Source organism: Tyto alba, unplaced genomic scaffold (assembly GCF_018691265.1).
Source record: "Tyto alba isolate M040663 unplaced genomic scaffold, T.alba_DEE_v4.0 Super-Scaffold_27, whole genome shotgun sequence".
NCBI classification, from domain to species: domain Eukaryota; kingdom Metazoa; phylum Chordata; class Aves; order Strigiformes; family Tytonidae; genus Tyto; species Tyto alba.
Window position 1 is genome coordinate 6,661,063 of NW_024881301.1, and position 21,807 is coordinate 6,682,869.

General features: G+C 35.9%; 1 protein-coding gene across 3 annotated transcripts in view; it reads left to right on the forward strand.

The window, feature by feature from the left end:
• The window catches only part of SS18 (SS18 subunit of BAF chromatin remodeling complex), a 44,172-nt gene extending 24,638 nt beyond the window's left edge, over positions 1-19,534 (forward strand). Inside the window, exons 5-11 of one of the 3 annotated variants that reach the window (XM_042798066.1) lie at positions 149-370; positions 8,795-8,962; positions 9,686-9,790; positions 11,970-12,062; positions 12,786-12,908; positions 15,530-15,663; positions 17,857-19,534. In XM_042798066.1, coding sequence (XP_042654000.1) covers positions 149-370; positions 8,795-8,962; positions 9,686-9,790; positions 11,970-12,062; positions 12,786-12,908; positions 15,530-15,663; positions 17,857-17,883 — 872 coding nt within the window. In that variant the 3' untranslated portion in view covers positions 17,884-19,534. The remainder of the gene's footprint in view (positions 1-148; positions 371-8,794; positions 8,963-9,685; positions 9,791-11,969; positions 12,063-12,785; positions 12,909-15,529; positions 15,664-17,856) is intronic. The other 2 variants (XM_042798067.1, XM_042798068.1) reach the window with 2 other exon arrangements.
• Positions 19,535-21,807: the final 2,273 nt, after the last annotated feature.

The window sequence follows — 21,807 nt, forward strand, 5'->3', positions numbered from 1 at the left end:
CCTTAGTCTTCCTTTTATCACCAATGTACCTATTGTTTTAATGTAATTGTACTGAATTACTTTTATTGAGTTTTGTGATTCAGTATGACTATATTTTCTTGTTTTCTGATAATTAATGTAGAACCTTTTTCTGTTTTTCTCTCTGAAGGACCTAACCATATGCCTATGCAAGGACCTGGACCTAACCAACTCAATATGACGAACAGTTCCATGAACATGCCTTCAAGTAGCCATGGGTCGATGGGCGGCTATAATCACTCAGTGCCATCCTCACAGAGTATGCCAGTGCAGAATCAGATGACAATGAGCCAGGGACAGCCAATGGGCAACTATGGTCCCAGACCAAACATGAACATGCAACCAAACCAAGGTGAGTGAGGTGCTTGTTAGCTTCTGTAAAAAGGAAGCATCTCAGGTACAGACTCTTTCTAAAGGTCTTTTCTGGTGGATTTCCTTCTCTAAATGCATTTGTGCCCATATTTGGAGGACTGTACATCTCCTTTCTCCCATGTGTTGGTGACTTTTTATTTATTTGCAGAAATTGAACTGTTTCCAGGTATTCTGTGAGAATCTGGGAATGGATCTGCTTTCATCAGTGATAAGTTTGAACTAGTTTATCTTTCTCAGACTTTGCACTTCTGTCTAAGTGTTATTATTGCTGGAGTTGATAAAATACATCTCTTCTGTCTTTTGGGTAAACTGAAAAATTAAAGTCAGGTAGCCCTCAGATTGTTATACCTAATCAATCTTTGTTCTCTGCTTCATGCTGTTTTAGCATGGAATGTCTGTTAATCTTGAAGAAATAAAATTCAGTTCCAGGAATAAATCTGCTACTTCCTACTGTTTTCAGGAGATGTCCTTGTGTATATAGTAAAATTCAAACCTAATTTTGTGTTTAGGATATTTGCATAGCATAAACAGGTGATGTATCCTGTTGACGTCCTTGTTGAAGTGCAAAGACATTACAGGATTAAAATACTGCATTAGAGTCACAGCAGAGCAAATTATTAAATGGTATATATACTGCATATTCTTAGAAATGTGCTTTACAAGTCAGCAAGTAGTATTTTCAGATTACCTGCTAAGTCTGTTACTATACTGGATCTGGACATACCACCTGCTAGAAGACATACTGCAGAATTTTTTTTTTTTTTAAATGCTTCTGCCACATTTACAGCAAATGTTTGGGTTTTTTTTTCCTCAATATGAGTGAAGTCTTATGGATATATTAATTGAAGGATATGACTTGAGGCAAGGTTTTCATCTGTTTTCTGATGCTGTAGGAGAACGTGTTTTTTTTCTAAGGCTCCCTCCCTGGTCATTGTAGAAAAACCAATCCTTCGGTGGCATACATTCTTCTTATTGCCGTATACTCTCATTGGAGACCAAAGCTCCACTTTGTTGTGTAGATATCATTTGTTCCTGAGGTGTACAAACAGACCAGGTTATACTGATCAGTTTGATTATTAGATCACAGAAAGGTTCAAAACCTGCAAAAGACTAAGTTAATGAGAGACCAAAAATAAGTCAAGATGAAACAGCTATTTCTACAGTTTTCTTACCAGTAGTGAAAGAGAGAAGTCCGAGTCCTTCATCGTCTACATTATTAATGACATTTTTCTTAAAATTTAACATCAGAGGAAACAAAAGATAGGCCAGTAGCAGAGGAAACCATCACAGGTGGGAATATTTTTGACCGTCTCTCTGAACCAACAAATTATCTGTGTATGCTGGGCAATTCAAATGGAGTAATTTTGTAAACTTTGTAAGATGCTTTGGAAAAGTCCTGTGCATGCTCAGTTTAAATTTCTTAGTTGCAGAGAGTTAGCAATATATATGTAGCAGTATGTGTGAGGCAGCCATCCACTAAGTTGCTCTACAGAAAACAAAATACTTTGTATGACTGGCTTACAGTTTAGGCCTAGTGATTAATCTGTCTCAAAGTAGTGTTGTTTCCTCTTCCTCATAATATTCCCCGGCTATATTTTCAGTATTCTGTCAAACTTGAAAATTGCTTGTTAGAAATGAGGCAGAAAGATACTGTCCTAGATTTTGGCTGGGATAGAGTTAATTTTCTTCCTAGTAGCTGGTACTGTGCTGTATTATGGATTTAGTCTGAGAATAATGTTGATAACAGGCTGACGTTTTAGTTGTTGATAAGTAGCACTTAAATTAAGGATTTTTCCGTTTCCCATGCTCTGCCAGCAAGCAGGTGCTTGGGCATCAGTCCGAGGGTGGTAAGCGATTGCATTGTACATCACTTGTCTTTTCTTGAGTTTTATTTCTCTCTTTTTTCTGTTATATTACTTTTCATTATTATTGTTATTACTGTGATTTATTATTGTTGTTATAATGTTTCATTCTATTTTACTTATTAGCTAATGACTCCAGGACAGCAGAGGAATCTCTGAGACCATGTAAAATTTACATAGGTAGCCAAGATTCAGTCTGGCTGGGCAGAGGTCTTAGCCAGACATGGACACTGCAGGCCTCTCATCTAAGTGAAAAAACAAGAATGAGCTGCTAGGAAATGCACTGAGATGCAGTTTAACAGAAAGGGAGTAAAGAGATTGTGACTTGAAGATTTCTTAACTGGTAGTGTGTGCTGCCATTCAGAAACAGAAATTAACCAGATATCTGAACCTCAGTATTGTTGTCAGGAGACATTTGTGGACCCCTAAATGCTCTTCATTTATTTGCCTTATAAAGGGGTGATCCATATTGAGAATGAGAGATCCTACTATATCTGCCAGTTAATAACAGCACTAGCTAAAAATAATGCTAAATATTTCGCAAGATAAGGGCTTAACATCTCAAGCTGGCTGTTAAAAATTAGTAGATGTTTTTGACCTTAATCTTTCCCTGCATGGGTTCCCCATCTGTAGAGGAATGAATCTGATGGTAAGATTATTATACCATCTGATTTCACAGGAGTGTTGTGAAAGTATATTCATTATGAAGATTTGGACATTTTAGTTACGAGTGCCATAAGAAAGCCCATGAGTAAATTAATAATTCTGTCTTCAGTGTTTGACTAGTCAAGGCATCTCAAACGAACAATTAGGAGGAAACAAAATATTGAAACAGCTTTTCGGTGAATAATATCTGCTGTGTACTGACTGAGGCCAGTGCTTTTAGAAAAAAAGCATGCTATTGTATAATACATAAAGACAGCATAACACGCAGAAAGGTTTGATCTAACTTTTGGGTGGTTTTAGCATAACTTTATGTGCATTTTCTAGCCAGACATCTTGCTGTACATACACGTTTTGAGGCAGATGGTGTTAGTAAGAAAAAATGGAAAAGTTCTAATTAAGAAATAAAATGCATAGTAACAGAACCCATTGTTGCATTTACTTTCTCTTTTGACTTTGTACTCATTGATTTTCACTGGTTTCTAAAATGCTAGCCAGAGGAATATGTTAAAGGAGAAGCAAAATTTTCATGAAATTGTTTTTATATAGTCATTCCAGTTGAAAGAGGAATTTTAGTAATTTTGGATTTAGGAAGTTTTTAAGAATGTTTTAAGTGGAAGATTATGAAGATGACTCTTGGTTAAAAAGCTACTGTAGTGGTGTAGAGCATCCACAAGGAATATTGGTTACTTTTTTGGAAAAGACAGGAAGCAGCAGGAACTGAGTGAATGTGAAAGAAACTCCTTTCTTATGGGTGCATTTCTTCTCTTGTATGGGAAACTACTTATGTTGAATGAAATATTTTAAGACTTTTCATAGGGGAGGTGTAAGCATGATTTTCTGGAACCTGAAACTTACACAGAAATTCCTCTTATTTATGTTGAACAGGTCTTTCACAGTCAGAGAATAATAATAAATAGTAGAGTTCAAATACTTTAAAAGGAAGGATCAAGAAATTATAGCTTGGCCATCTCAGAAATTTTGTTTCTCAGATCCTTTTGCTATGATTCTGTTCCCTTGCCAGACGCACTTGGGGAAAAGTTGTCAAATTCCCCAGTCTGTATTTAATGAGCATTATATGTCACTTGGGATGAGGGAGGGAAACTAATTTACTTTTAACATGTGAAGTCTACATGAGAATATCATGTTGACCTGATCATTTGCAGAAGATCAGTTGTCAAATCTGGTGCTGGGATTTTTTTAATGACAGTTTCATTTATATAAACTTAAAAAATTCCATTAAAGTTTCTTCAGAGCTCTTTCAATTGCATGCAAATATGAAGAGATACGGAGACAGCAGAGATGAGGCAGGTGCAGAATTCCTGTTCTTTTGTTGCCCACATAGGAACATCCAATGTTAGCTGAAATAGGAGCATATTCAAAGTATGACAGATCAGGATAAAATGATTTCTGAGGTTGAGGATCTTTTGTGAATATCTTGCCATCTGTTCATTCCCATGTAAGCAGAGGTTGTTACATTTCAGTACCTCAACTGCCTGTAGTAGCCACGATGTCATGGACCAGGCAGGGCAGTCTCAATTTTTTGGGCATCTAACCTATTAAAAAAAAATAAAATAGCCTCCACATTCAGGAGTGCCATTGTGCTATATCTGGATGTGTAGAACATCTGGCTGTAGAAGATGCTGCAGTTCTCTGATCTCAAAAAAACCTAAGATATAAATAGGTACCACAGTGCTTGTTCTTTCATCTTTCTTCCCTGGTATAAAACATGAAAGGTGACATTGGTAACTAAGGAATTTTTTTTAATGACTTATGTATTTTTTTCCTAAGTGACACTTGAAATTACGGTTCAGTTTGAGATGAGGACTTTGTGGAATAAGCAAGTGTGGAGAAGTTTCTACAAACTAAAGTTTGCAGCCTAAATCATACATTAGCAGTAACAAAAAAATTTGTATTCTCTGAGTCTTTTGAGGTGGTATTTAAACTGCCCCTTGTAATAAAACACCTTGAAGATTTTTGTTCATTTGACCAAGTACATATGAATTGTAGCTTTTGTCAGGAATCTTGAGAAAAGTGAGAGTTAAATTTACCCTATGGTAGAGTTCCTAAGATAGCTCTTGCAAGAGTTATCACCATCTCTTATGTTTAAAAGCAAACATTTTTTTGTAAACATGAAGAAAAACAACCAAAAAAGATTTGCTGGGGCTGCTGTGTTGCTAGGTATATATTTTGTATTTATGTAACAGTGGACACAATGATGACATTTACCATGGTAAATCTGGCATGGCGTGCTTTGCTGATATATTCTGGGTGCCGATATCCAGTTGCTTTATCAGTATGAGTGCACATTGTGAAATGCTTGAAGAATAGACCTCCTCTTAGCAACAAAACCAACATTTTTGAAGACTGAAGAAACAATAGCTTATACTGTTGTTTTTTGTTGTACCTAGCTGTTCCCATACCTCTTTAAACAGAACAACAGAACCGCCAGTTCATTTGCGAGTGTGGTTCCTCATTTCTCTGCTCCTGCATATGTTTCAACCATGTCAGCAGTTATTCATGTCCTCTTAGAGCAACTACCACCAGTACCTGAGTTTCAGCAGAAGAGACAAAGCTAAGGAGATATTTTTAAACTGCTGAGTTTTTCTGCAGCTCTTTCATCCTCAGTGCACTTCTGGTCTCAGATTTGTTAGGTTTATCTGGTTTGCATTTCTGGTTATTCATCTCACATGTCTGAATACCAGATTGTCAGTTTCCTTAAGTCATTTCTTCTCAGGAGACTGCCACTGACTGTGTCACTGCACTTAGAAGATGAGATACCAGCCCATTTTCACTTAAATCCACATACCTTTTTTTCCCTATATGTGAGTCCTCCTTAGGAGACACTGGTTGGAGCAGGAACAGGTTTTTTCATTTAGTAGGTATAGACGACTTTGAAGTGTGCAGTTGAGGAAAATGTGTGTTCTTGATAATGTAGACTATTTTTAATTAAATTGAACAATGAGCAGTTCAGTTTTCACCTATTGTGTGTCTTGCTTTATGCATACACATACTCTATAAGACTGATTTGAGTCTACACTGACTGTGTATTTTTCAAATGACTGTTTAATGACTACCAAAATTGCTGACACTCCTCATAGGACCTGCAGTATTACTTCTTAGCATCTTTTTATTCAGAATTTTATCCCAGGAATGCTTCCAGTATATTGACATGTGAAGACTACCTTCTGAATATGCAGAAGCCGTATAGGGCTTTTGTACTAAAATACAGGGCTTTTGTACTACCAAAGTTAAAATAGTTTCTTGGAAATACAGTAGTCTCCTTGTGTACTTGCATATTTACAAGGATAGTCCTACACAGGATTTTCTTGGACTCACTTTGAACTCTACAAATCAGATATTTTGTCCTCTCTGGAGTAAATAGTTCTGTTCTAGAAAATCACCAAAGAAAGGCTTCTAAGGAGAGCTTTCGAAAGCAGTGAGCATTCTCTTGCAGCGCACAGTTTTGTGATTTTCTGTGTGTGAAGTCTTATCTCCAAGACTGGGAGAGATCATGACTTCTACTGAGTGTAGTTTGTTAGGACCTGATTGGAGATTCAAGAGCTGTATTTTAAGTGGGCTGCAGAAATATGTGCTACAAGTATTAGAAAGTCTTAGATCATGAACTAACGGTCTTAAGTTTTTGACTTAAGTTTTCTGAAGGGGTGTTCTAGGTTAGTTTTATGTCATGTTAAATATTATATGATGAATAAATGTAGCTTTAGTATAGGCTTGATTTTTCAAAAACAACAACAAATTAAAAGTTCCCTCACCCTTCGAAACTACCGCATAAAATGGTTCTGTTGTGTGAGACGATAGAAGCCATGGTTCTTCTTTTAGGTACCTTCTTAATAAGAGAGAGATGTGAACCAAACTGGAAGGAAGCCAGGCACTCTGTTAATAACACAATACACAGTCTGATACAGGGTAGTGAATTCTCATTGTGGCTCTACAAAGCGTTAATGAAGTTCTAATTTAAAAAGCAAACAGAAAACCTCTACATTGCACCACGGGGACCCAACACATTTTTATCACATTGTATTGTGACTAATATTAATATTGTTAATTAACAAGCTTTCTTGAGATCTAGGAATATTATGGCAACAAGTTTTTATTTTTTTTTCAAGGCTGCATAATGTTTCTCAGTACCTCCAAACAGGAGCAGTGAAATGGAATGATCTAAATTACCTACTTGTTCAGATCAAAAAATGAAATACATTTTTGCTAAGTGAAAAATAATTACAGTATTTCAATTTAAACCATTTTTTCACTTTAAAATTGAGACACAGAAACTGCCATGCTGAAGGATAGAAGCATAACTGGATCATTTTAAGAGTGGCCAATATTTATCTTCAGAGGAAAATGAAGCTTAACAGAACTAAGGCCACTTTACTTCTCACTGAGAGATTCCACACAGGGGTTTAATGGGATTTAACTAACGCACTTTGAATTCATACCATTAATTAATTTTGCTTAACTTTCTCTTGTAACCTCACATAGACAGAATCTAAGGGACTGTGTATTCCTTTCCGCATATAAATCCATTGTCAGTATTTGCTGTATCTAGGTAATTTTCCTGCACTGTGGTTTCGCACAGGATTTTCTGCTTGTTCTCCACCACCTAGTTATTTAAAAGTATTAAATATAGTGACAAAATCTAGCATACCGAAAACTAGATGATACCTTCCTTTTTCTCCTGGGATGAGGCTAAGGGAGTGCCTGTGCTAGTTTGATGTTTTGGTTTGTTTTGATTTTTAGTGATACTAGTTACTTGTTGTCTTTGTAGTTCATAAAATAAATTATTTAAAACAAAACAAAACAAAAACAAGAAAAGCTTAGAGTTTTGCCATTATAGAGTGTGCACTATGTGTTGAGTGGTTTGAATTAATGTATTATAAAAAGATGTTTAAGAAGTTTAGCTTCTCACAACTTTTTCCTCCTCCTATTTCTAATACTGGAATAACACTTTTCTGAAGTGGTACTACAGGGTAAGTGAGGAAGCTGTTCTTTGTTAAAAGTTATACCAACTTAACCAGCATTCATATAATAAAATGGCATAATCATAATTTTAATTGCTGTATGTTGTCAGTAGGGTGCTCTTTAACTGTCTGTTTTCATTACTGAAGTTTGCATTTCTCCAAGTTCAGCCTTAATCAGATTTTTCTCAGTTGATAAAACATGGACAGCACTTGATCTCTCCTGGTCTCTTCCTGTGGTTCATAGGAACTCGGTGTAGCTTGGTGTGAAAGATGATTTTTGTTACAGGCTGCTTGGTACTGTTCAGTGGTGGACAGAGCGTGTATTCCTGTGGGCCTTTCTTCGTACTGCCTCTTGTGTGATTGCCTGGCTCACTGGTGTACGTGGTTTGTCTTTACAGGCTAAATAAAATTGTTTATTTTGTGGTAATAGTTAAGTGGCTCATTGATGGACTATAACAACAAGTACATGTGTATTAAAACTATGCCCTGAGGAGTTCATAATGTTAAATAATTTTTCTATGACTTCTCAAGGTTTCACCGTTAGGTTTTCATCTACACTTTACACTTTCTTTGCAGATGCTTTTTAAAACAAACAAACAAAAAGTGACAAAAGCGTCTGTTATCTTTATGCATGAGTAAACTAAATATCTGTGTAGAGTTTGAAGAAGAATCATCTAGAAAGCAGCCTTATTTAGGCTGAGTTCTGTTTTGTAATTTGGTTACTGAATTGATCACCTGCATTTGCATAGGTCCAGAAACAAGGAATGCTTGTGAGACCACTAGAAATACAGAGCCTCATTTGGCCCATTTTTAAAGGTTGGGTTTTCCATGTTGTTTCTGAAAGATTTAGTCACAAATCATGTGTTGCAGAAGACATATTTGCTGCTTTTCCTTTTACAGGTCCAATGATGCACCAGCAGCCTCCCTCCCAGCAATACAACATGCCCCAAGCAGGTGGCCAGCATTACCAGGGCCAGCAGCCACCTATGGGGATGATGGGCCAGGTTAACCAAGGAAATCACATGATGGGTCAGAGACAGATTCCTCCATACAGGCCGCCACAGCAAGGTAGGACTTCACTTCAGTGGTTTTATATTGATTTTAAATAACCGTCTTTAAAACTATTTTAAAGCACTTCCTTGCTTACACCAAATTTCAATCAAATCATTGGGTGTCAGACTTGGTTTGCAGACTCTTTTTGTTATCCTTTAACGGGTGGTTCTTGCAGCAACAGATTACTGATATCACCATGAAACATGAAGACAAGTATTTCTTTTGTTTTGAGTTCTTTCTGACAAAAAAATATCTAAAAATATGCATCTTAGATATGCTGATGCAGAATTCTGTTGCAATATTTAAACAGTAGGTACAGAAAAGGAACAGAGTACCTGCTTCGTTCTGAATTTGCTCAATTGCAAAAAAGGAACAATGTTCCACAATCCTGCTTTTCTTTTTTTTTTTTTTTCTTTCTTTCCAGTCCTTTTAGAAAAGGAATAACTTTATTTTTAACACCTTAGTCTGCTATACACATGTTCCTAAAATGAGCCTAAAACTGAAATTTGATATATATGTGCTCAATCGAGTGCATCCAAACAACTGTGTGTGTGTATATATATAGATACATTTCTTTATTTTTTTTTAAGTAAACCAGATTACATATGTTGTCTGATATGCAACGATATGGGTGGGGAGTACATTTGAGAAATATTTCTCATACTAAAAGCAGAAATTAGCAGGCTTTATAACAGAGAAAACAAGTTATTTACGTATTGACTGGTTGTGGTTTTTCAGGCCCACCACAGCAGTACTCAGGCCAGGAAGACTATTATGGGGACCAATACAGTCATGGTGGACAAGGTCCTCCAGAAGGCATGAACCAGCAATATTACCCTGATGGTAATCTCTCATAAATGTTAACTTTCCCATTTTCTATACCTGCCCAATACTAATGTAGTCATATGCCCAAACCTAGGGAATGAGGCAAGAATAGTAATTGGATATCATACCTCACATTTACAAAACCTTCAAAATTCAGAGTTCTTACTACAGTTTAAATTACTATGACTAGTTAATTTTACAATTTACTCAAAGCATGTAATTTGTAATACTCCCATTTGAAACTCAAACAACAGTTTTAGTATTTCAAAATGAAGGTCTGTAATTGGTTTATCTAAAAGTATGGAGGGTTCTTTAGCATATCTAGTATAATTGAAATTAATTAAAACACTCATAACTTTATTACAAATAAGAGAGGGGGCAATATCCTTTTATTAAAGATTTTACTGAAGTGGAAAAACTTGCTAAAAAGATGTGTTTTTTCTGAAAATACTCTGGTTTTTATCTTAGTGTTTAGTTTTCATCTAAGTTGCACAAATGTGTTATTGCTGCTATGGTATGGGCCTTTAGTTTTAATTTTTACAAAGGAATAAAATGGTCCCTGCCCTGAGGAGATGGTAATTGTGAATCCTCTTTAGAAGTCCCCCCAGTGCTTTAAAGACAAGACCAGAACTTTGAATTTCATAAATCTGTCCTCCTACCTCTTGGAATTTAGAGTGCTGAAGGCTATTGGGTCGTGTTACAAATTAGAAAAGTTGCATTTAACCCATGTTTAGGCTGAGCAGAGACTGGGAGAACAAAGATGCTGACTCATGACTACAGTGATAACTGTGTGCAAGTTAATGGTATCTTACAAAGTTCAAGGAACACAGTAGACATTAATGTTTTAAAAATGTATATGAAGCAAAGCTGTGTGATTGCCCAAGCAACTACTCATTGTAAATAAAAGGATACAAGTTAGTTGTTTGAATTTTAATTTCTATTAAATTAAGATACATCAAGCCATGTCTGTATAAGTTTACATGTGTTATTTTTGGAGATACACATGCAGAGTTATTTTACAAGTTGCATTAACTTGTAATTATTAAGCTTTCATTTTGGAACTTTTATGTTATACACGTGAACTTTGGTTACAGCCAATTTACTGTAGTAAAGGCAATTCAGTGTTACCATCAATAGCTCTTTGGCAGTGCAGATTACTTCTCTAAGACATATTCCTTCTAAAGATTAATTGTTTATCATTACTTCATTACTACTCACATATAGAACATAAATAGTATATATTATAATACTTGTTCTAATGGTTATGTATTTATATTAGATTCAGTCAGTGATGTATGGTACAGTTGCAGAACTAATTGCAAAGACCAGTTAGTTTTTGAACTGTTTTCTCCTTTCCTTACCTTTATTCCAAATGTATATAATTTGTATAATTTAATTTCAAATTTGAACAAAATTTTGGCTTGTTTTCTTGACCAAGTTAGCAATAACATATATTTCAGTCATCCATAAGACAAAATAAATTTGTCCTAAAAACAACAACAGGTGGGGTGCTTACTACATATGTTGGTTTCTTAATCAGAGATGCCTGTAGTCTCTGAAAAGGAAGGTTTGTTTGTAATGATCCTGCTCAGGACTGGAATGTAAGAGGAAGAGTTCTCTTACAACTTGTAGGAATTCTGTTTGTAGGGAAAATCTTGAGAATGTTATTCTTCTGTCACTTAAAAGCAAAATTTGATGTAGACTGTGGTTCATAACTTCATTGAGCTTTATTTGTTATATTTCACACTGCTTTTAGCATATGCTTTTGAACTGGAGATCAGCAGAACAGGTGTCAGACAAAGTATGATAATTGATTTCTTTGTTCATTCTAATTTAATTCAGGTTATTTACATGTGAAAGGCCTAAATGCTTTCTTTTTTTTTTTGAGTGAAAGATAAAGTACTTTTTTTTTCTCCTTTTTTTTTTACCCCCAACAAGGATTATCAGAAGGTTAAGACCATCCCTTGCTGTGATATTGCTAAAACTGCATTAAGCCTTTTTTTTTGTTCCTGTCACATGTTAATTCAATATGAAAGGAAATCATATTAATAAGTCTTTGGCTAAATACAATTGCAAATTCTTTTTCATGTATATCCAGTTGAAATTTTTTTCCTTTTTTCTGAGATATGAAATATTTTTAGGGTTTTCACTCAGAGGCCATTAACGTTTCTTCCTGTCTCTTGTCGAATTGATGTAGGTCATAATGATTACGGTTATCAGCAACCGTCGTATCCTGAACAAGGCTACGATAGGCCTTATGAGGATTCCTCACAACATTACTACGAAGGAGGTATCTATATACCTTCACACACATACGCACATACATTCCCTTTCCTCCCCCACCCGCAACGGGAACAAAAATTCTTGCACAACACGACTTATACCCATGCAAAGCTCTTGTAGAATACTAGTTGCTGGCTGTCTTGAAAATTGCAGGGAACTTGAAGCATTCAGAATAATTTCTTGCAAACACCTAAAATATATAACCACAATTTGCCATTTCTAACAACAGTAAAATGACTAAAACACTCTAGAGATATTTTTTTTTTTACCTCAATGGAAATTTTTATTTAAACATAAATTTGTTGGTTCAGTTGTATATCTTTTTGTGTGTGTATATATTTTGTATAATTATAGTGCCGTTAGGAAACAGCTTGCTGATCTTGTGTAGCTAGTCTGTGCTCTTGTAGCTGTCCTTAATTTTGTCTTTTTTTTTATTTTATTTAGCATAGTCATGATCTTATGACTGTGATGTTCCAGTAAATGTAATGCTCGTTTGGCAGAGATGCTGAAAATGCTGCAGTTCAACTCTGCAAAATTGGCTTTAACTGCAGTTTGTTTGGCCGAATTCCTTCTGTTTGGTTTGAGTTTTCTTTGTTTTGTTCAGTTTTTGAAATCAATATTGCATTTTCATTTTGGTCTTGTGTTGTTGGTTGTGCATCTTAGAAGGAAAAAAAGAATGAATAAAGTAGGTATCTTTATAAGTTTTTGCTTTCTTGCAATCATCTTACAGGAAACTCGCAATATGGTCAGCAGCAAGATGCATATCAAGGACCACCCCAACAGCAGGGTTATCCTCCACAACAGCAGCAATATCCAGGCCAACAAGGCTATCCAGGACAACAGCAGGGTTATGGTAAGAACCTGAAGTCACAGACAGCACTCAAAGAAAAGACCAGGAGAGATCCTCATATGTTATTCCATCCCTCTTTTACTGGGTTGAAAGGCCAGGCTTGTGCAAAAAAGTTGTACACCCACAATTTCACTGGGCCAAAACCAAAGAATTGCAGCAGACAGTTGGGAAGTAGATCCAGTGTTGGCAGTCAAGGACAGCGTGGTAGCACAGAAAACGGAGGGTGGCTAAAAAACATTATAACAGGTGTCTGTAATTTAGAAAGACACGAAAGGACTGCTCTTTTCTGTCCTCTGTAGGTGAACACAGAGTCAGGAGGGCAGAGAGACGGCAGGGAGCCATTGCTACCTTTTCTCCCTGGATTTGCCATTTAGAACAAAATCTTTTAAAAACTAGTTTAAAATTTCATCCAACATCCATGAATCGTTCTTTTAAAATTCTTGTGCTGATCAATAAGGAAATGCATTGCCAATGTAGCTTTCAAGTTTGTCATATAAATTTGCACTAGTAGTGCAAACCTTCTGATGTATGGCAGGAATGAGAAATCCTCTGTGACAAGTGAGATAATACAGTCCTTAGATTCAAGGAAAACCTCCCAAACAGGAAACATAAAGTAGTAGTATGTAATTTTTGTGCATTACTTTTGAGAACTTGAGGTCAGAAGAGCATACTGAACATACTGCTCTCAAGTTTTGCATGCTTGCATATTGTAGGGCTGTGTATGTATTTTATCTCAGAAGAAGGAATCTCTGAAATCTAGTTCTCTATATTTTAACTTTTAGTTTTGTTAGAGGTTTAAATGCTAAAACTTTCAGCATTGTGGGCATGTAGATAAATGGCAGATTCACATTAAATCCGGTTATGTTGAGACAGAGTTAAGTTTTAAGAGGATCCACTGAGATTTAGCAAGTTTTCTCCTTTTGGAGATAATGGATGAATTGATAGTTCTGAAATAATATTAATGTACTTATTCTGCTAAACGTAACACAGGAGCACAATGATGATCAGAATGAAGGTCCATCTAGCTCATTATTGTAAATGTTCTAAGTAAAGAAATAAAACCTGACTTACTCTGGAAATTTAGGTTAAGAAATACTGGAGGAAAGGGATGAAGAAATCTGTTGGAGCAACTTAACCACTGTAATTTGTAAACCCAATTAACATACTTCTCAATTTCTATTTTTTAGCAGAACTAGATACTGAAGTTCATTTTTATTTTATAAAATCTTATCACTGAATATTTAGAATTCAACTATAAATAATTACCATTAATAAATGAAACCAAGTTTCATTTGTCAGATGAACACAGCACTTTTTAGTACGTAGTATCCTTGCTCGATTTAATATTTAATTGCTTTCTAATTTGCACAAATATATCAGCATCCCAGTCATTATTATCAATCTTTAAGATTTTGTTCCACTATAGAAAGCTGAAGCTGCATAGTTCAAGGGGATTTGAGGCCTGAGGAGAATGGTAATATCTTCGGGTCTTCTCTGGGTCATCATTTTGACTGTCTCGTATATCCAGAATTACTGAAAGAGTTACCAGCTGTTGTCATCTTAATGTCCAGTGTCTGTAGCTAAAACTAGCTCTCTAGCACTGAATCACAGTATTGCTAAAACACATCTGTTTCTTCTGAGGAAAAAAACCCCAAACTATTGGTTTGTTATAAAAAAATCCATTTCTAAAGAGTTGCAACTCTTCCCAATTGCCAATTTTTAAGGCACATGTTAAAAAAAGCTAACTTAGATCCACTACAGAAGATCCATATGGAGTGTCATAGAAATGCACAGTACATCATCTCTCCTGAGGTAGGAAGGGATGAGATTAATTTTGTTTGGAACATAGCTGCACTGCCTGATGGTAGTAATGTGGAGCTTCCAGTGGTAGACAATCTACGTCCCTGTGAATAGTAACAGAGTTTGTACTGACAAAAGAACTGCTTCCTTTTACAGCCAAAAAAGGCTGGAGGCAAAGTTGTTGGTTTTATTGGTTTTCCTATCGTTTTCCTGGAAAGTTAAGATGATCAGAGGAGTATGGAGTAGAGGGTGTTTTCCATCTCACAATAGCATTTAGTGCTTGTCACATCTCACGTTTTCTGCATGTAACTTGCGTGCCTGACATCCCATTTGTGATTGCCTGCTGTGGGGCGAGAACTGACTTTCTGGCAGTGCAGCACTGCTGGTGTTTTCAAAAGGTCCAAACGCTGAACACAGGTGATCGTCTGCCTGCTCCTGGCATTATAGAGTCCTGGAACTGGAGCAGTGTACAGCAGGAGGAGAATGTACCTCCCTAAATCCTGGAAAGTGTTCATGTTTATGATTTGTCATTTCTTGCCTTGTTCTTCCCCATGACCTCATATGTGGAACTACATGCGTTGGTAATAAACAATTAATATATAAGTAAAGGTAAACATTTCTGTGGTTGGAGCACAGGCCCTGTCAGTTAAGATGCTTTCTGGGGTGAGAGGAGGACCACTGATCCCTGATCTGTTTTTGACAGGAAAAGGCCTCATTGCACAGCAGTGATACTACTTAGCCCTGCTTAATGTTCTCTTCTTCCTAACACCGTAAGCAATCTTTTTTTTCTTTTTTTTTTTCGTTTACATTTTAATGATATCCAGGCCCCTCCCAGAGTGGTCCTGGACCTCAGTATCCCAATTATCCACAAGGACAAGGCCAGCAGTATGGAGGATACAGACCCACACAGCCTGGGCCACCACAGCCACCACAGCAGAGGCCTTATGGATATGACCAGGTATTCTTTCATAGAATTACAGAATGGTTTGGGTTGGAAGGGACCTAAAAAGAACATGTAGCTCCAGTTGTGATTTTTACTCATTTGATAATCTCGGTTTCTTGTGGACATTTAAACTAATGAATTTGAGGACATGGTCTCTCAGGTGTGTATATGCAATTCTCATGAATTTTGTTTCCAGGTGAGTTACCCAGAATCATTTATCTGAAGGTGTGATTAGTCATTCCCTTCTAAGATTACAAATTTTTCATGCAATTTGGCAAAGTGAGACACTCCAGACAATATTTCTGGACCTTAAAAATTAAGATGATCTGTTTCATAGCCTCATGGTGAATGGCTAATATGAAAGATGAGGTTCCTGAACCTCGGGGTGGGTCATTCTTCATTACTGCTTTCACTTCAAGCATTTTTACTGCGTTTTCCGCAAACACAAATCCATTAATTCTCCTCTCCAGTTGCAGAACACCTCTGGTGTGCAGCTGAAGTCTCTCTACTTTAGAGCTGTGTGGGGAGGCTTGAAGCCTATTTTTGCACAGATTCTCTCTGAGCAGTATAAAGGAAAACTGAACATGGGAAGGAAGTGACCTGAAAAATCAACTGCCTTTCCTATCACTACTAAGAAAATTTAAAACAAACAAACAAAAAAACAAGAACCGCCAAAGCTCTAGGCTGGAGTTGTAGTGGAGGACTCCTGTCAAACAACTGTCTTCTAATTAAAGGATGAAGTGGAGGTTTATTCCTGTAGAAGGTACTAAACTGTAAGTTTCATATTTGTAATATGAATTATTCAGAAATGTCATTAGAAAGTATGCTATTACTTTCCTTGGCACAAATAAAATGGAGACTAAATATACCTTATGATCAAGTTATGGTTTTAGTGCTTAAATAAAATCCTGATATGTCAATAGAAGTTCAGCAGAACTTTCAAGAACAACATTCCCTTGAAAGTAAGAGTAACCAGTTGCCCACATTTTTAAAGGAAAACAGTTAGCTTCCTTTTTGCAGAAATTAGAAAAGACAAGAAAGAAGGAACTCCTTCAGTGTGGTAGGTAGAGATGCAATCACTTCTAATCATTTAACTGATAAACAAAATGCTCATGCACTGAACTAATAGTTTCCTCCTGCAAATAATAAGCTACGGGAAACAGCTTTGCTTATGGCAAATGTGGGGTCAAGGAAACTTAATCTTAATTTGCTGAGTTTCTTCCAGCTTTCTTTGCAGTAGAAGTGGATAACCCTCTCTGTAGATAGGCTCTACTCCTCCAGTTTGTGCAATCTAAGTTCCACTGGGAAACTCAATTATAGAAGACCTCTCGACTTTTTCATACTAGCCATTCCCATAGGAATTGTGCTGCTTAAATTCTCATCTGGCAGCTGTTCTGAAACTCTTCTTCCTGACTGGTTGTCATATTACAATGGAAAAAACTGTCACTGCAACATAAAACTGGAATTTAAAATACTGCCTTGTTGTGATGGTACTTAACATGGGGTGATGGTGGGAGCACAGTTTGGAGAATGGTCACTTCATAACACACTCCTTGTTTCTGCAAGCCTTGAACCCTGTGATGAAGGAGCATGGTAAACATGTAGCGTTGGTGCTTTCACCTCTGCAGTACATGATGCTCTGTCAAAAGAAATATAGAACATCAGTAAGGGTAATATTTCTGTGTATCAGATCTATGGGATAATTAATTTGCATAGGTTTTGTTGACTAGTTCTTTATGTTCACCAGGGTGTGCCATGATTTTTGAGATACATGTATCAGTCCGTTCTGTGATTCTTGAATGTTTTTAGGTATCTCTGAAAGCAGTTTAGTTTTGCAAATTACTTTGAATTTAGGTGACCTTCTCTTTTTGAAAGCGTAAGTTTAGGTGGGAAATAATTCTCGTCTTTTATTTTTTATGGTGTTCTGCAAGTTTCACAGCAGTCTGTTGCATTTAAAGATACACTCTTCTGATCAAATTGTGTTCCTGGCTTTATATCCATAGCATCAGTCTGTCTTGTACATTAAAACTCAAAGGATTTTTAGTGAGATGGAACTCTGTGCCACCTAATCATATTGGTTTATAATTTATTGTTATTTTTTTCTACCTTTTAACATCATAGTTTATTTGGATGGTGTTCTGATTTCAGCTTTTAATACAGGAAAATATGCCTTGTGGTCTAATTACGTATTTTGAATTTCTTTTTTAGGGTCAGTATGGAAATTACCAACAGTGAAAAATTACTCACATTCCGGTAGGCAATATCTATATTAGCAGCCATATTGTCTCCTCAGCACTGTGGACATCTTCCTGAGATGAGAACCTCCCATTCCATCTAGCTTTTGGAAAAATCTTGTGGCTGTTTTATGGTATACAGTCTTTATGGGTTAATTGTTAAAGACTGTAGTTTCTCAGAAACTGATTTCACATCTCTACTCTAGATGGCAATATTGGACAGAAAATACGTGACATAACAATTTGCAGTGAGTTGAGAACTGTGTGTCAAATAGACTGTTACAGACTGAAAGGTGCGAACAGCTTTGTATGTTTATGAAGGTTATGGGAATTTAATATTTTTTCCACAGATTTTTTTTGTAGGGGGAAAGGGGAAATGCACACTTTTTACAGCAGCAATATTTTGTATATTATGTTTTTCATGTGGTGAATATGCAAGACAGTACACTACTCGCTGGACAGTATAAGAAATCAACTGTTAAAAATGGGTTGGGGCATGATAAGTGCTTGATTGTATAAGTCTCGAAATGGTGTACAATAAAGATAACAGTGCAAAAAAAATGGAGAGCATCATACATCACCGCTAGGTTCATGTGCAAAGAATAAGAATCCCAGTTATCTAAATGGGAACATAATTAAGGACAGTATATCGTCTTGTGCAAAGATAAATTTTTTAAGCTTTCCAATTTTTCTGAGTGAAGCATTTTTGTAAAAATTGTTTCTAACATAGTTTGACAATTTTCTGCAACATTTTTTGGGTAACAAGATAAACGTTTGGGTTTTATTTCTCAAGTGTTTTGTCACAGCTTTGCATAAGCAAGCTGTAATCCCTCCTAATAATTGCAATAACAGAGAAAATGACAAGTGTTAATTTTACTTGGCTTGAATATGCAAAGAACTTGAAAAAGAACATGGAGGCCAGGGCTGTATTGTATAAGTGTATTTTAACCTTTAGTTGAATAATTTGTATGTATCAAAATAGCCTAGAAGACTTTGTAAAGCCTATCTAAACTTTCCTAACTGGGAGTTAATATCTTTAGAAAGGGGGCATTTTTTGTGTGTGTCCATTTTTCTTATTGGTTAACATGAGACCAAGGGATGTTTTATAACATCAAATATAAAACCTGTTGGTGAGGTAAATGCCAAATTTTGGGTTGATCTGCATTAATGCTTACAGTGTTGCATGTGAGGTAGAGGCAGCACCTTGATCAATAGCATAGTACACAAAAAATTGGTTTTGAGACTGTCCTGCAACTGTATAACAGATAAATAAATGCATATTCTGTTGTGCGGGAATATACGCATTCAAGATTAGCTGGCAGTTTTTATAAAGGACAAACCTTATTTTTTTTCTCAGTTTGCGATCATGTTTGGGGGGAAAAAAAGAAAACCAACTGGTGTTCATAATATGTATGACATTATACATGTTCAACAAGATTTTCAATTTCATTATAATTTTTAAAGGGAAAGCAATTTTCTTAAAGTTGATAGAAAATACACGTCAAGGTTTGAACAGATATGGCATGAGGAACATTATTATGAATGAAATGCTTGTAGGTTCTGTGCCAATTTTCCACCACTGTGTACTTCATTGCTATTTAAAACTGTACTCCATCAATTCTAACGGAAGAATAAATTATTTGTGATTTTAATTTTCTCATTTGTTTCTTTAAATTAGATCCCTATCATTCTGATGTCTCATCTGGAGACTCTGCTGTGGGTTTTTATTTTGTAGAAGTTTGGCCAGAATAACCAAACTGTATTTGCATTCTAGGACTTTATCAAAATTCTCTTGCCATAGCCAAGTTAATTAGAATTAACTGTTCAGTAATCAGCATGTTGTGTAGGTTGTTTGTTACGAAATTCTTCCTCTGAAAATGAAGGTCCATGAGGCTATAATCAAGATGACTGAATTAGATAAATGAGTTGAGGAGGCAAAAATGTGTTGAACCCAACCTGGTGTAGATATGTTATCTCATTTGAAATAAGCTCAACTGACATTAAGAAATAATTTGTCTTGCCAGCCCATCTTCTGTTGTCTTATTCTCCTTTTTAATGGAAACTAAAATTGCAATTTTAATAAGCAGAATTTCCTCCAGGGTTTCCCTCCTAGAGACTACTGCATTTGCAAGGTTTAATTGTTTTATAACGGTCCTGTTTCGTAAAACTTTTTAATTGGTGGTGACAAAAATTACCTTATTCCTCTGATACTATGCCAGAACAACTTGAGAGGAGATAGCTCCATGTGAAAGTATTTCTACTAAAATTATGTAGTAAAAAAGAACCAGTTTTCCCTAAACAAAAAAGAAGCAGGAATGCCTGACAGGACCAGGATGAAATAGCAACCTACAGGATTCATTTTAGTAAGTATTCTTTATTAAATAAAATCCAACCAATAGGAAACAAGTAAAAAAGATGTTACATTTGGCATTTTACATGTAGAATGTAGAGAATAAGACCTAAGAGGGGGACTGACACAGCAAATCAAATACGTGAACAGAAATGATACAAATGTTCAAAGAGTAAAGAGGAGAGAAGTTAATGAATTAAGTGACTTTTAGTTATCATGGCACTGTGATTTTTGCCATCATATTTTACCCTTACGTTGCAGATGGTTTTATTTCCATTTCTGCTCTGTGAATAACTCACAGAAGGGAGAAGCTGTCTCTGTTTAAAGTTTTGGTTTGGTTTTTTTTTTTTTGATGCAAATAGTGATTAAAGAGGGGCAAGGACTTCAGTGCAAAAATATTACTGTACTTCTACATTTCTTACCACAGAGGAGGCTGAAACACTTCAATGTGATTTAAAAAAAAAAATCAGATTTTAGATTCCAAAAAAGGAGAGAATACTTAGGTTTACAAAATGAAGAGAAATTGTTACATCAGCAAGTCCAGGTGGAATTCAGCCAGAAGCCCTGAAGAAGTTTAAAAAGAAAGTAGCTGATTTTCTTGCATGGGCAACAGTTGCTCTATCATAAAATAGAAGTGTGAGGGTGAAATCCTATGAAATGAATCCAAACAAACCTTCTGAAGTGAATAGATAACTGGATAAAGTAGTAAGTTATGTTTGAAAAAGAATAATTTCAATAGTATATGAAGTGATAATTTTCTTTTTTTAAAAAAGCAAAAAGCTGAATGAACAAAACAACAAAACCCCATAACATGCCCCTTAATCTGCTAGAATTATTGTAAAAGATGATAGGACAGTCTGATGGAATTGATCTTTATTCATGTGTTGACAAAGCCTGAAGTTCTTTGAGAAGCTGCCACCATAAAAATCATGCAGTAAGGTGGACTATGAAGCACTGGAAATTAGATAAGATGGGGGGAGAATAGGAATAAATGCTAAATATAAAAAATGTTGGAGATTGATAACAAATTATGCCAGAGCTCTATTGGGACCACTGGTTAACACCAAATAAATTGGAGAAAATAATGCATTTTCTGGTAGCAAAATGAGGTGGAAATGGTCCTACTTAGATTAGGCAGGACTTAAAACTTTATGGCAATGCAGTGGATCATAACAGAATTTAAGAAATAGCTGATGGTTGCAAATACAACAAAGTAGGTACTGGGTGGGATAATACCAATTTACTCATGCAATTAATCAACTGTTAGGAGAAATTCTGTGGCTAGTGCAGGAAAACTTCTGTTCAGTGGGTATGGGAAGTCACAGTGCCACCAAAATGTTCAAAAAGCAGTGGGGTGGAACGCTGAACAAAATGCTCAACACTGGTCGGGGTTCTATCAACACTCTGAATTACTGTGTTAATCCTTGTATCTCCCATATCAAAAAAAGATAGCTCAGGTAAAAGATAAGTGGGTAGCGAGTGGTCAAGAGCAAATGAAGTATGCTTGGGATTCTTTATTTCAGAAGTTGGTATGTATCAACCAGCGGTACGTAACAGTGTAGTTTTTGCAAGGAT